Source organism: Chironomus tepperi, unplaced genomic scaffold, assembly GCF_022539635.2.
Source record: "Chironomus tepperi strain 1889 unplaced genomic scaffold, CSIRO-AGI_Ctep_v1 contig_81, whole genome shotgun sequence".
NCBI lineage: Eukaryota > Metazoa > Arthropoda > Insecta > Diptera > Chironomidae > Chironomus > Chironomus tepperi.
Genome location: NW_027226203.1, coordinates 879,633 through 893,621, shown reverse-complemented (window position 1 = coordinate 893,621; position 13,989 = coordinate 879,633). Strand labels below are relative to the sequence as shown.

Below are 13,989 nucleotides of genomic sequence, written 5' to 3'. Positions count from 1 at the left end.
AGGACGTTAAAAAAACGGTTGAAAATGTTTCTTAAGCTAGCTTGATCATCAAAGTTTGAACAACACTGACTTAGACAGTCGAAAGTTGTTGATTTAGAACATAGATTTTTGAATTTTACCCAAATCGACTTTAGTTGACAAATACGAACTGACAAGAATTATTTTAAATTCGATAGTTAAGGGTCCGTTCACGTACTACGTTCTGGGAGGGAGAGGGGTTATTTTTGAACATGGTTCGTCGTCTTGTAATGAAATAAGCAGAGCTCGAAGTCGACTCGGATTTTCGATGGAGTCGAGTCGACTTTAATCGACTTTTTCATCCAAAATTTGAGTGGATTTCGAGCTCTAGTAATAAGTGAACGATCTCAGACTAAAAATTCATCTAAAATCTCCTCAAAGACCACAAAAGCATTTCAAATTCCAAGAAACCTAAAAAAGAACTCAATTTTAATTTTCCAGAGTGTCTGTGAAACCCAAAAAAAGGGCTGATTGATTTCCAGTAAAGTACTTTCACCCATCAATAAAATCCACTTTGAACCCATCATCATGTGTTGTGTAGTGCTCGTAAAGGTGGAAATAAGGCACATAGTGAAGTGAAATAGAACAAAAAAAGAAGAAAAAAAAAATAGTGGAATTTTTTTTGTTGCCGTTTGCGTGTTAAGTGCTTTTTTCAAATAGAGAGAGCAGCAAAAAATAGAGGCAATGCAACCCACGAATGTGCAGAAAAGTATATTTCAATAATAATACACTTAAAATACCATATTGGATGTGGAAAGAAAGCAGCACATAAAAGAAGTTGAAGAATTTCCCGCAAAAAATACAAAAAAAATAAAAAATCGTAAAAAAAACTTTTCTATGAATTTTAAAACACAACGAAAGCGATTCTTGCAACTGCAAAAGTGTAGTAATTTAAAATGTTTTTTAAGTTAAGAGTTGTAATTTTGATTTTTAACTCATATCTGCATATCGCTTTGAGTGCCGTTTCGTCGGAAGTTTCAGGTGAGATAGAAGAAATATTTTTGATTTATTTTTTATTTTTTATAGTTTGAAGAACTTTAAGTTCTACTGATGTTTGATTTATGTCTGTGAGAAAAAAAATGGATATAAATAATGATAGTGTGAGATATATTATGGAAATAGACTACAAGAATACTAGCATTAAGGTGGTGGTTAAGAAAGGCGTTGAATAGATTACTAATTCTATAGCTCAAGGTACCATATAGACCGTGTAGTGGCAAATTATATGCAATCGTCGGAATATAATGTCATTAGTCGATCGTATGTCAAGTTATTTACTAGCCAAGCTAGTTTTGTATGAAAAAGACGACTCGACCATATAAAAAATCTGAGTCGACTTTTAGCTCTGCTTACTAGATATTATGTCTAGCTGTCTACTTCGATGCTTTGACTTCGATCAAGCTTAAAAGAAGAATATTTAAATTCTTTTTTTATCCTAAATCAAATCAATAAACCTGAAGGCTCATAAAAGCCCTGTAAAAGCCCTGATTGACCGGTTTGAGTTTAGCCGAATCTGCTGTTTTTATTCTCCGGCGTAAAATTCGGTGAAATCTAGCCTCATGCTAAACTCATGTCAGTATGGGATCAAATTTAATCTTTTCTTCGTTCCTTGCTTTCCAGATTAGCTGTAAAAAAGTCTAATTTGAACAAATTCAGTATTATTTGCTTGAGGTGGCTTTGTGTTGTGGAAAAAGAGTCTTTTAGATACCACAAACTAAAACATTCAAATGGATCAGAATCCATCTGAACTCGTCATCAACTAGACATTAACTTGCCATCAATTAGTTGATTGAACGCATATTGAACTAGTTGATGGTAAGTTAATGCCCAGTTGATGACTAGTTCTAACATATTTTTGTCCATTCGGGTATGATCGGTTCCAATATATTAGAGGATCCCTATTACTTTGCAAAAAATACTTGAGTTCCAAATCAGTTTTTAATTAAATCATTGAATTATTAGATATCGAGTGAAACAGTCTGCGATTAGTCGACCATATGTCTAGATCCTCTCAATTTCACAATATAATATCAAAAATCTAAAACCCTAACAAACAGTTCACACTAACTATATAACCATAAACATAAGTACCATCAACCATTGCTTTTTTGAATGAGCGAGTGAAAAGGGAAGTGCATTAAATCTATTTTATTACATGTTGCAATAAAAATATGAATTTCATATACTTTTCCACTTATATTATTGCCCCGCATAAATATCGATGTACGAGTGAATTAATGTTATTGAAATATTACACCGGCATATGAGAATGATAATTGTTATTTTGCATTTAACATATTGCAAAAAATGAGGGGTAATTTTTGAACTTTTTTTGGAGGTTAAGAAATGCTGAAAATTGAACTTAAAATTGTTAATTTTGGACTTAACATTTTAATTTTATGAAATTCTAATTTTTTAAAATTTTTAAATATTTTAAAAATAATTCAAATTCTAAAAATGTTGAAATTTTGAATTTTAAAAACTTTAATTTTAATATTCAAGAAAATTTTAGTTTCAGAACATAAAAAAAGTTATTTTAAAAAATATCTAAAAATTAAAAAATTTTAAATTTTAAAAAAGTTGACAATTTGTATAAAAATTAGATCAGATTTCTTTAAAAAAAATTTTTAAAAATTTTAAAAATATCAACATTTCCTAAATCTTAAAAATCTTTAAAATCAACTCAAAATATAATTATTAAATTACAAATCGAATGTCCGTGCAGGATAAAATTAACATTTTCGTGTCAAAAGGAAGTCATTTGCATAATTAAAGTTCACAACTGTCCAACAATGTTGTAATAATTGCAATAAATATCAAGTAATTCGAGATTTGGCATATTAAATTAACAGATTGTATTTAAATATTCAATAAATTGCGGACTGTGTGGTGAATTAAGCATATGTTTTGTAAAGTTCAAAGGTTGGTGAATTGTGAATCTTTGGAAGGTTTTGGGATTTGTGTTAAGTTCGGAATTTGTTAAGGAATTTTGGAGAATTTCAGGAAAATTGGATATTTTCAAATTTAAAGTTTTAATTTTTTTAAATTTCAAAATTCATTTTAATTTAAAAACTCAAAATTTAACAAAATTCAAGCTTCAAAACATCAAAAACATTAAAAATTACATCAAAATCTGTTGAACATCCACAATAAAATTCAAAATTATCAACAGCAACATTGTATTTACATGCAATGCCTTCCCATCCCACCTTATATATACGTAAAAGCACGGAAGTTATTAATTATTTAGTTTTTTAACAAGTTCAAAGAGAGAAACAAAGTTTGTCAATTTAATTAGCGTGTAATTAAGGAAAACTAGCTGAAAATCATGACAAGTTTCAAGTTTAAAAGTTTTTTTTTGACTTTAATTAAAAATATTTACTTGGCAGTTTTCCTTCTCAAATTATCAAAATTAGTGTTTAGAGGCGTAATTTGACTTTTAAAGATTCATATTTGTGTTTGTTGATCAATTTTTTGCTGTAAATTCTTCAATGATTCTCAAAAATATCAATAAATACCAAGAAATTTTTAAAATGTTGATGACAATTTACTAGGAAATGTTATAAAGCTTTAATTGATATCAACAGTTACATTCAATTTTTAACCACATGCGATGAAAAATTAATTTTTGTTATTTACCGCAAAGTTTGAGATTGTTGTTGGTAAATGATTCATGGAAGCGCATGTGATCTATGGTGATTCACATTGAATGATGCAGGTTCTAGAGTTATGATAGTTTAAAATCTTGTTCAAGCTTTTAAAATTGAAGTCATGAAATGCTTAGCTATCCCTAAATACATTTTTTAGCAAATAAGGACGACTTACAAACGCCTTAATTTTCCAAACTAGAATCATGTAGCACATACTATCTTTATTTTATCCAACCTTAACTTCCTGCCCTACCGTAACGTTTTTTTATAAAATTATGAACCAATTTTTATACTTCGTAGCCAAATTTTAAGCTAAAAACCTCCTTCATCCCTCCCTAAGCGTTACATAAGAGTTGGAACCTTAAACGAGCTCTTAGCCTAAAATTACTTAAGCAAGCTATCAAATCAGCCGAGATTCAATTAACTCTAATATACTTGCTTCTTTTGAAGTCATGATTGTCCAACCACAGCCTTCATACTGCTGCCAATACACCTAAAGGTCTTTTTAATGTTATGTCATCGATACAGCAACGAAAGAGTGCCTTAGCAGCTCATATTGGTCTCTAGCACCTCAAATTGTTTCCTAGTACCTCTTCTTGGTCCATAACTGCTCTTATCGTTGCTATGTTTGTCATCTCTTATTAAACTCCACAAAAAACCTCTTGAAACTCTTCAATTTTCTCCAATTTCCCTCCGAAACATTCCATCAATAACCGATATATTTTCCATTTAAATTTTTCATCCACTACAATCTCAATTTAAATAATTTAAAATTGAAATTAGTTATATTTGTTGTCGTTCGATTGTTTTATTTTTTTGTTGCTGTTCCGACAAGCTTGGCATGTAAAAGAGAGACACATCACATACCAAAATTGAGTTCGAGTTGTACTCGATACAATTTTCCAATCATGGTCAGAAAATACAAATAAAAAAAAACATAAATATACATGCATGCATGTTCGATGAATTAAAAGTACACTAAATGTACTTAGTGCTCTGTTTTTCCCATTCATTCACAGCTCGCGAGCCTCTTCAGTCCATCAATGATTTTTTACTCATGCATGTGAATGTACTCGTGTGTATGTGTGTGTGTGTGTGTTAGTGAATATGTTTATGCATCACACAACAAATATCTGAATTGCATGTTTGTTTTATAATGTTTTTTGGTTTAATTACATTCTCGAGATATGCATACCTACAAAATTTTCCATTAACTCACCCATTGCTCTATGCTCATTGCTATGCTATTCAGCTATTGTGTCTCCATCTCACTCACGTTCTACCTTCGTTTTTTTTTGTGATTCGTTCCTTTAAAACTTGATGGATTTGTTGAAAAATTGTTTGAAAATTGAACTTTTTTTTATTTGTTCTCGTCGATATAAATCGGGCACATTTTTATGCGCTGTTAAGTGAGATCAGATGGGGAGGTTGGATTGTTGAATTGTTTCTTTAATCACATTATTTATGCTGGATTGTAATTGATAGTGAAATTTATTGTGTTGTTTGATGATTTTTGTGAGAGAATAAAAATGGTTTTAGGAATTTTTAAATGGAATTTTTGGAAGTTTTTAATGGGTTAACATAGAGGATCTCCTGGTAGGAGGGTAGTGGGGATCAAAAATTAAGTAGATGTATCCCAAAAAGCACACGGTGCAGAAATTATCAAAAATTCGCTCTCAAGTCAATGTGACTTTGACCCCATTCCAGAATTCATGAAATCCAGAATCAAGTCTGAGTCGAGTGGACTTGGAAACGGATTTTTGATCATTTCCACGTCGTATGCTTCCCGTGTATTTTGATGGTAGTTCTTCATAGGACATCTATTTGTAATGATGCCAATGTCAAAGAATACATCAATCTGGTGTCTTTGTATGGGAAGGTCAAACGTAATAGACCCATCTATGGCTCAAAATTTCGCACAGTTAAGCGTTGGAGTTAAATAATTTGGAGGTAGGATATAAAATAGCAGAGCTTGATGTCGACACAGATTTTGTATGAAAAAGTGGACTCAAGTCAACTCGACTCCATACAAAATTCGATTCGACTTCGAGCTCTGTAAAACATCAATTAAATACAATTTATCAGCTAATGTGATCTTCAACAGGTTAATAGTCAAGAGATAAGGGATGATATACCTATCTGTAGGTTCGGTTGCCTTCTGCATACCAAGCAACCGTCCATATACCCTAATTTCTATCAAAATTCCATTCATTATATTTCTAAAGACCCCAAAAACATTCTGTGTCCATGATTGTAAATATTTCAAGATTTTTATTTTATTTTTTCCCCCCTAGTACATTATTTTTGCTATTCTTTTGCATCTCATTGAACTATTTCACTCAAAAAACATCCATGTTTGATATTTGAATTTGTATAGACAGAAGGAACAGTATAAAAAAATATATATATTCAACATTTTACTATTTAACATCAAAAGTACGCATTTTGAATAATCAATGAGAATGTGAGAATTGCAATTGAAAATAACATGTTACTGATACACATTCCTGTTTTGATGGACTTGAGTGGAGTTAGGAATAAATTTTGAATATATACGGTTGATTTATTTAAGGGATGGAAGGTTGAAGGGATGACAGGTCGGGGGCTGATTCGAATAATTTAGTGGTGGTTTAGCTTTACAAACCTTTGCAAACCTTGGACACAAGCCTTGACCAAAACCAACCCTGACATTACCAACATTTTTTGTCAGCACATTAGTGTGCTGTGGGACACAAGTTGCCCTTAACTGTAATGGTTTTTAGGCATTATTAACTGAATTATTAAGAAAATTTTAAATTTATTCCTTACTCACTGACTTACTTCCAAGGCTGAAGCGAATGCAGGTCCATTAGCAAGTCTAAAACAGACTCTATCAATCGAGAACTTCTGTCAGTTATGAATTTTAAGCGTATTCTTTAGATGCCTTATATTTGATCCAGGTTAGACTCTTTTCCACTATTTTACGACACACTAGTGCAGTAATGGGCAACCTGTGCCATGGGACACAAGTATGTTGCCATATTTATTTAGAAATGTTATGAATCGGATGCCGTATGTAATTTCGATCGTTGCTTATCAATAAGGTGTGCAGTGTCACAATATAGATTGCCTACCACTCCACTAGATTGTCTGCTGCTCCTAGGGTAATTACAGGGATGCAGGAATAATGTTTAAGGAAGTGTAGACAGAATCAAACTTAATTCTATGCATCTAGAACCATATCTCGTGAAAAAAAAATCCCTTTCAATCCCCCAAAAAACCAACCAATCTTCACCCTAGTCCCTACCTATTTTGCAAATATTGCCTGCGTATGTTGATATTTCATCATGTTTTGTGTCTCTCATTCTCATCGAGTGCATTCAGTCGAAGTAAAAATATATATAAAAATTTTTCCCATTGATATATATGTTTGAGTTTTATAGAGCCAAAACGTTGGTACGAAAAAGAAGTGAAAAAAAGTTTCTCATTCCATGCTCTATTTCTCATGCATTCAGTCAGCCAGCCGTACTCAATAAACATACATTGAAGTACTAAAAAAGATTACTTAATTATGTAATTACTTTCAATTTGATTCTTATTTTTCCTTTTCCTTTTTGTGTCTATTTTTCCATTCACCACAAACGCACATACGTTCAGACATAACAAGCTGCTGCTGCTGCTGCTGCTTTTTTAATTATCACATTGCCTAGCGTTTAACCCAGAAAATGGGAGGATATTCCTTTTTTTTTTGGTGTTTGATGAAAAGCAGACATAATAACGATCATGATTATATGCTTAAACATAAGAGAGAGGAATGGATGGTGGGAGTGTAAGAGTGGCTTTTCAACTGCAAATTGAATTTAGGATAATTAAAGAAAATATTTTGTATGTGAATTAGAGATGTTAAGGCATTAAGGCATCGACGACTTTTCGACCATAAAAATGTTTATGGGAGGAAGTAAAATTTTTGAATTATTTTCTTTTTGGGAATAAATTAAGATACGTAATTAGGAAATTGGTTAGTTCTGAAATTTATTTGAGGATGTGCAATGGATTTATGGGGGTATTTGGTGGGAATGGTGGATTCTGAGGTTCAGATTCATCTGGATTTGAAGCTGTTTCTACTTCCAGTCATGGATCTAACACTGTAATATAAGCAGAGCTTAAATTCAACTCAGATTTTGTATGAAAAAGTCGATTTGAGTAGACTTGACTTCAAGCAAAATTCAAGTCGATTTTGAGCTCCGGATATAAGTTTTGATATAATTCATATAGAAGATAGGACCTGGATTAGAAAAAATGGAAGTTAAACCATTTTTTGGGTTCTTTAATCATCCTCCTTTTGGACAAAACTACTGATTATCTTGTTACGTCCAAACTAGAAGAGAATGCAGTCGATTTATTGAAGTTATTCGATTCTAATCCCGAATAGCACAAATCGTTTACAAGATCAAAAGTTCGACTTCTGTACAATGTGACTCTGACTTGATTCCGACACAATCTCTACCCTATCTGACTTGATCCAACTCCATGCCGAAGTCACGCTTACCTGAAACCGAATTTTAGATCGATTAATCGACTTGTGGCATTCGGCAGGAATCGATCACGAAATTCAGTTACAATTTTTCAATTTTCCCACAGATATAAATCAGTTATATAGATCACTTACTGTAAATCAACCTCCAAATCGCCCAAAACTAATCAAATATCCTTCAATTTCAGATCCAAAATTCTCAGCACCAATAACAAACGTCACAGCGGCAGTCGGTCGAGAAGCAGTATTAACGTGCCAAGTGCTAGATCTAGGTTCATATAAAGTAAGTATTAACCCTTAATATCCTCATTTTATTACAATAAATTCCATCTAATAAGACCATCATAAACAATAAAAATATGAAGAAAAAATTAGAACAAAAAATTAATTTTCGTAAGAAACAAAAGAATGCCGTTAAAAATAGCAATGTAAATCGTATGAATTATGAAGCTCAAAATGCGAGACCTTAAAGACGTCTAATTTCAAAATCCATAATTTATTTCTCCAGGAATTTCAATACTCAACACGAAAGGCTCCATTTGGTGTGGAAATTTATGTGTGTATGTGGATGTATGGCTTTGTGGACGTCTTTTGCAGCCATATTTGCAAAGTTAGGAAGTATGTGCCGTCAGTTTGAGGATGGTTTTAGAATATGTTTGTTGTATAAAGCTTCTTGGACCCCCCTCTCAGGGGCGAGGTCAATTTACTTTCAATTTAGGGCGTTTTGGAGGGAGTTGACCCCAAAAATCCCTCTTTGGCTACTCCGTGCCTCCACACGAGCCTAAGTTTTACCACATAATCAACGATCCAAATTTAAAGGCTTATAGAAACCAGAATCAGACACTTAAATTTACATCAGTTCAATAAATGCGCCCCCAACACCTCAAACCCCAATTACTCCCCAACTTGAACCTTTATTATTACTATTTTTCGAAATGTTTAGCAATTTCCATCATAAAAACGTCAAAAAAATTTCATGCTTAGCTGCCCATTTCTTGTTGTACGAGTATTTAGTCACTTTTAAGTACTTTCTTTTCTTTCCTTCATGTTCTTTACCTATTCTATTTTCTTATGTATATCCGTCTTAGAAATAATTCGCATTTATGCATTCAAATGTCTCAGTAATTCATATCGCATTGAATATAAAGTGTCTTTAATGTGAAGTCACGAGGAAGGTTTTGTGGTTTTTGTGATTTTTTATTGAGGCTTTTTGGTTTAGTTGTGGTGGAGTTAAGTGACGTCTTGGGTGTTGAGGGATGTATGGGTAAAGTTGTGGATAGTTAAGTCGAGCATTAGTTCGATTCTCAGTGTTAGAGATGGAAAAAACTGAATTATACCTAAATAAGTCAAGTAAACCTTAGTTTTGAAGCTCATATTCCTAAGTTCTACCATTTTAGGGACCTTTTAATACTCAACAGCCTTAAGACATATCCCAGGAGTCCATATCAAGCCCTCTGCTATTCCAAACCATACAAACACAACTGCCATACAGAAATAATTTACAATTTTGCATCGACAGCAAAAAATGGCAATAAAAACATTAATAAAACACAAGAACAAGCCTTAAAGAATTTCTACAATTTTTTTTTTATTTCCTTTAAGAATGAAAAACATTACAAAACGAATGAGTCAGACTTTAAGTGTAATTTTGATTTATGATTTGTCGAAATGTAAACTTTCCATCACTTCTTACATCCAGTCATAAATGAATTAAATTTTAAAATAATTTCTTTCTTTTTGTTTCAGGTTGCATGGTTGCGTGTTGATACACAAACAATATTAACAATACAAAATAATGTCATCACAAAGAATCATCGTGTTGGAATTAGCTTTACAGAGAAAAAGACATGGCAGTTGAGACTGAAGGATGTGAGGGAGTCGGATAAGGGATGGTATGGTGGATTGATGATTTTTGATGAGAGAATTGTTTGGGGAATTTGGGGTTTGACATGAGAGAGGTGGCAATTTGGTGTGAAAGGGGGTGCTGGAGTATTGTTGCTTAATATGCTGTAGTTTCACACCCCTTTAAAATCGAAATAGCATCATATCCAATCTCATAAATTCTAAAACCCCAATTATTGCCATAACTTCATTTAAGACCATTTCTAATTATTGTAGAATATATTTGGGTATAGTTGCATACCCCTTAAGTTTCAATAATATAGTTCTAAATGTTGTGTACCATTTTGATGTACAATAACATAGTAAATCTCTAGTCAAACTGTCGATTTTGAAGCTAAATTAAGTAAAAAGTTAGAAAACGTAGTTGCGTACCCCTTTTAATAATTAATTTGTGACAAAACATTGTCAATCTCCTGAATTAGACCACAATCTTAGAATCCTTTCTTAACCGGCAGTTAAACTGTCAAATTTAAAGCTAAATTCAGTAAAAAGTAATTCAACGTAGTTGCATGCCCCTTAAACTCCAAAATTACTTTATCTCCCACTCATAAATCACCCAACTTTTCTCACAACCTACCAATACAATATAATTAAAATTAATCCTCATTTCCACTTACATCATGCATACATAACGACATTGTCATGTGCAGGTACATGTGTCAGGTGAGATGATGTCAATAATATTTTTTTACAACTTCCGTTCCTCAGACAATGAACTTTACCTCAATTATATTACAGATCAATACTGACCCGATGAAAAGTCAAATGGGCTATCTTGATGTCGTAGGTAAAAATTGGAACTAGAAATTATATTCATGATTAATTTATACCGCAAGTTGTTGTTGTATGTCGCACTGACTCGACAGAGACTGAAAAGGTCACAAATACACATGAACAATTTTCTTGTGATTTTCTATGTCATTTTCAATTTTCTGTCGGTGACTTTTTATTGCCTTATTTATTGCTGATTTATTTTCTCTCCTCCGTACTTGTTAGGCTAGTTTGAAATAACAGTGGAAATAAAAAGTAGTCACACATTTCAAGTTTCTGCCGACTGTGCCAACTTTTATTTCCTTATTGTTAGCGGACATTTATGGTACGGATAAGTTTGGTTGCTACAAGGTGGTAATTGTAGAGGTTGAAGTAGAGGGAACAATTGGGATGGAGGTAATGTAAAGTTTAGTTTTTTGCATTTCTTGGAATTCAATTATATTTTGAAGCCGTGACATGAGTTATAAGGGGTTGTAGCTTAGCATAATGGATGTAATCACCATGTACAGAATGTGTCTTAATATTCTGAAATCGGTTTCTTGGGGATAAATAAGGGACAATTAAAGTGAACGAAGCAGAACTGGCAGGACTCAAATTTGGATGCTCTCAAAGTCCTGTCAACTCAGGAACAGAGTATACGGACCTAGTATTTTGGATATGAACAAGAGCTCGAAGTGGACTCGAATTTCATATGAAGTCGAGTCTATTTTGAGTTCTGGCATGAACGTTTATCGTGTGCAATTCCAGTCAAGGTTTGCTACCAATATGTGCCGTGACAAATGAAAGGTTGTCCATCACTGAACAAGTGTAACGATTGAAACATTTCATGTTGATGCATAGTTTGATATTTAAGGACTTGCTGAAAATATAGTAAACCGAATAACACACGTTGCCATAAATACTCAAATGTGACATATACTTACAGGCAAAGAGACTGCTTTTAGGTACAGTAACATTACTGTAATATTCCTGAAACACTGCTGTACCTAAAAGCGGTCTCTTTGCCTGCTAGAAATATCGTGCCAATTTATTTCCCGTTTCATGCAGAATACAGCATTACACTAACCATAGTGCTGAATTTTCAACAATTACCTATTTCCCAGTCCCCAACAATTCCCATCTAAATCAATAAATCCGTGAATTCAAAAAAAATTTGAAAAAAATACTATGTTTATGATTATTTCAACACAAAAACATTTCATTCCTTTCTCCCTATTTTAATTCAATTTTTGATTTTCTAGTGGTTGTGCTAAAGACAAAGCAAAGGCTGAAAATTGAAATAAATGAGAGAGAAAGAAAGAATATTCATATTGAGCTAAAAGTATATTATTAGATTTCTTTTCCATTCAAATTAGTAACAACTTTAAGTCACGATATAAATAAATTGCCCACCCCATACCATTATCATTGGCATTTATATTTACTACTAAGGACGTCAATAGGAGTTGAAGAGTTTTTGTGAATTTTGAGAAGTAGTGAGGATTTAGAGTTAGAGACTTTAAAGTTCACATGGTAAAGAAATGGTCCAAAATCTGGTTCCTGGACAACGTGACTCTGACTTCAGGTCAGATTAGATGAAATCCGGCATCATGCTAGGGTTAAGTAGGCCTTGGTACGGATTTTCAGTATTTTTTACGCATGAGCTTTCCGAGGCAGTCCTAAACTCATTAGGCACAGTTAGAACAGTGAGTTCAGTACTGTAATTTGGAGTATCTGACTCTCGATTCTCATTTAAATCCTAATATGAATTCAATAAGTTCAGTAAATACAGTACTGGATTTTTGGAGTGTCTGACCCTGGTTAAGGATGTATTGTTGACTTACTTACTCACTTACTTCGCTGGCCGTACAGATCAAATGTGATCCATGGCCTCCCTGGCTACCGCTTGCCAATTCCCAATTCCAAGTGTGATACTATCTCTATCAACAGCTTCCTTCCATGTGTTGACTGGATTGACTTAAAGTTGTACTTTTTGGAAAGAATCTAGCTTAATGTTGACTACATGAGCCTGACTGTTAAAAGAATTTTAACATAACTTCAAAATTTTAAAATTTTCTCAATTTAACTCAAAATCTTCAAAAAAATTCCTACATAACCTCACATTTCTTGACTATATTCCTTCTAATTTGCTTTTTTTAAAAACCTAAATATCCAGTTGGATAATGGCACCTCAAAATGAACCCAATGAGGTTCTCAATCCCAGGATTGATTTGCAAGTAATCCGAGGTTCAATTCCGATATTCTGCACATTTTAATCAGGCATTGACAACCCTAGAACCACTCATCATCACTAAAACCCATTAAAAATGAATAACTTGAAATGAACCAATAAAACTTTCAGGACTTAACTACCAACACCATAAATCCTTACAATCCTTTATTTTCCCTTCCATCCCATTTCAATTATTTATATTAAAAACTAAATTATTTGCATTTTATTCCTTCAATATTGCTGCTTTTTTATTCACAAAAAGGCACCGACAATGTTGACGACATAGAAAAAACAGAAACTTTCAGTCACAAGAATGTGTGTAAAAAAATAGGCAATAATAATAATAATTTTTACTCAACTTGCTGGCTTATTTCTATATTGACTGCTGATTTATGCAGTGGCGGAACTCTTTAACATTCCTAATTTTTTGTATATTTTTCTACAACCATTTTCAGTGCCACCTGACATTCTTGACTTTCCAACAAGCACCGATATGATTGTACGCGAAGGAAGTAATGTGACATTAAAGTGTGCAGCTACAGGCTCACCGGCACCTATTATCACGTGGAGGCGGGAGCATGGTGAAAAAATTATGTTAGCCAACGATAGTGAAGGTTAGTTCCTTTTTGTTGTTGTTGTAATTTTTGAGGCTACTCTGTGTGAGATAATGAGGGTTAGTTGTGATTTAATGGACAGAAATTTGAATTGTTTGGTGACCTAAAGAATGTAAGAATGTGAATTGAGTGTTGTTTTATGACGACTGATATGATTAAATGGATGTATTGTTGTTGAATGAGGGGTGAGTTATTACATTGATTGGATTGATAAGGAGGGGTATGAAGTCATTGTTGGAATGGGGATAATTATTACTTTTGGTGCTGTTTTTCTTTTGGTTGGAGTTATTTGGTATCAGGTTTGGTATT

At 32.9% G+C, this 13,989-nt stretch overlaps 1 protein-coding gene across 1 annotated transcript in view; it reads left to right on the top strand.

Moving 5' to 3' along the window:
- Positions 1-446: 446 nt before the first annotated feature.
- LOC139085687 (neurotrimin-like) overlaps positions 447-13,989 on the top strand; it is a 29,153-nt gene continuing 15,610 nt past the window's right edge. The window contains exons 1-6 of the mRNA XM_070633801.1: positions 447-999; positions 8,370-8,464; positions 9,928-10,073; positions 10,734-10,746; positions 10,822-10,870; positions 13,522-13,680. Of these exons, the coding sequence (XP_070489902.1) occupies positions 915-999; positions 8,370-8,464; positions 9,928-10,073; positions 10,734-10,746; positions 10,822-10,870; positions 13,522-13,680 (547 nt within the window). The 5' untranslated portion in view covers positions 447-914. The remainder of the gene's footprint in view (positions 1,000-8,369; positions 8,465-9,927; positions 10,074-10,733; positions 10,747-10,821; positions 10,871-13,521; positions 13,681-13,989) is intronic.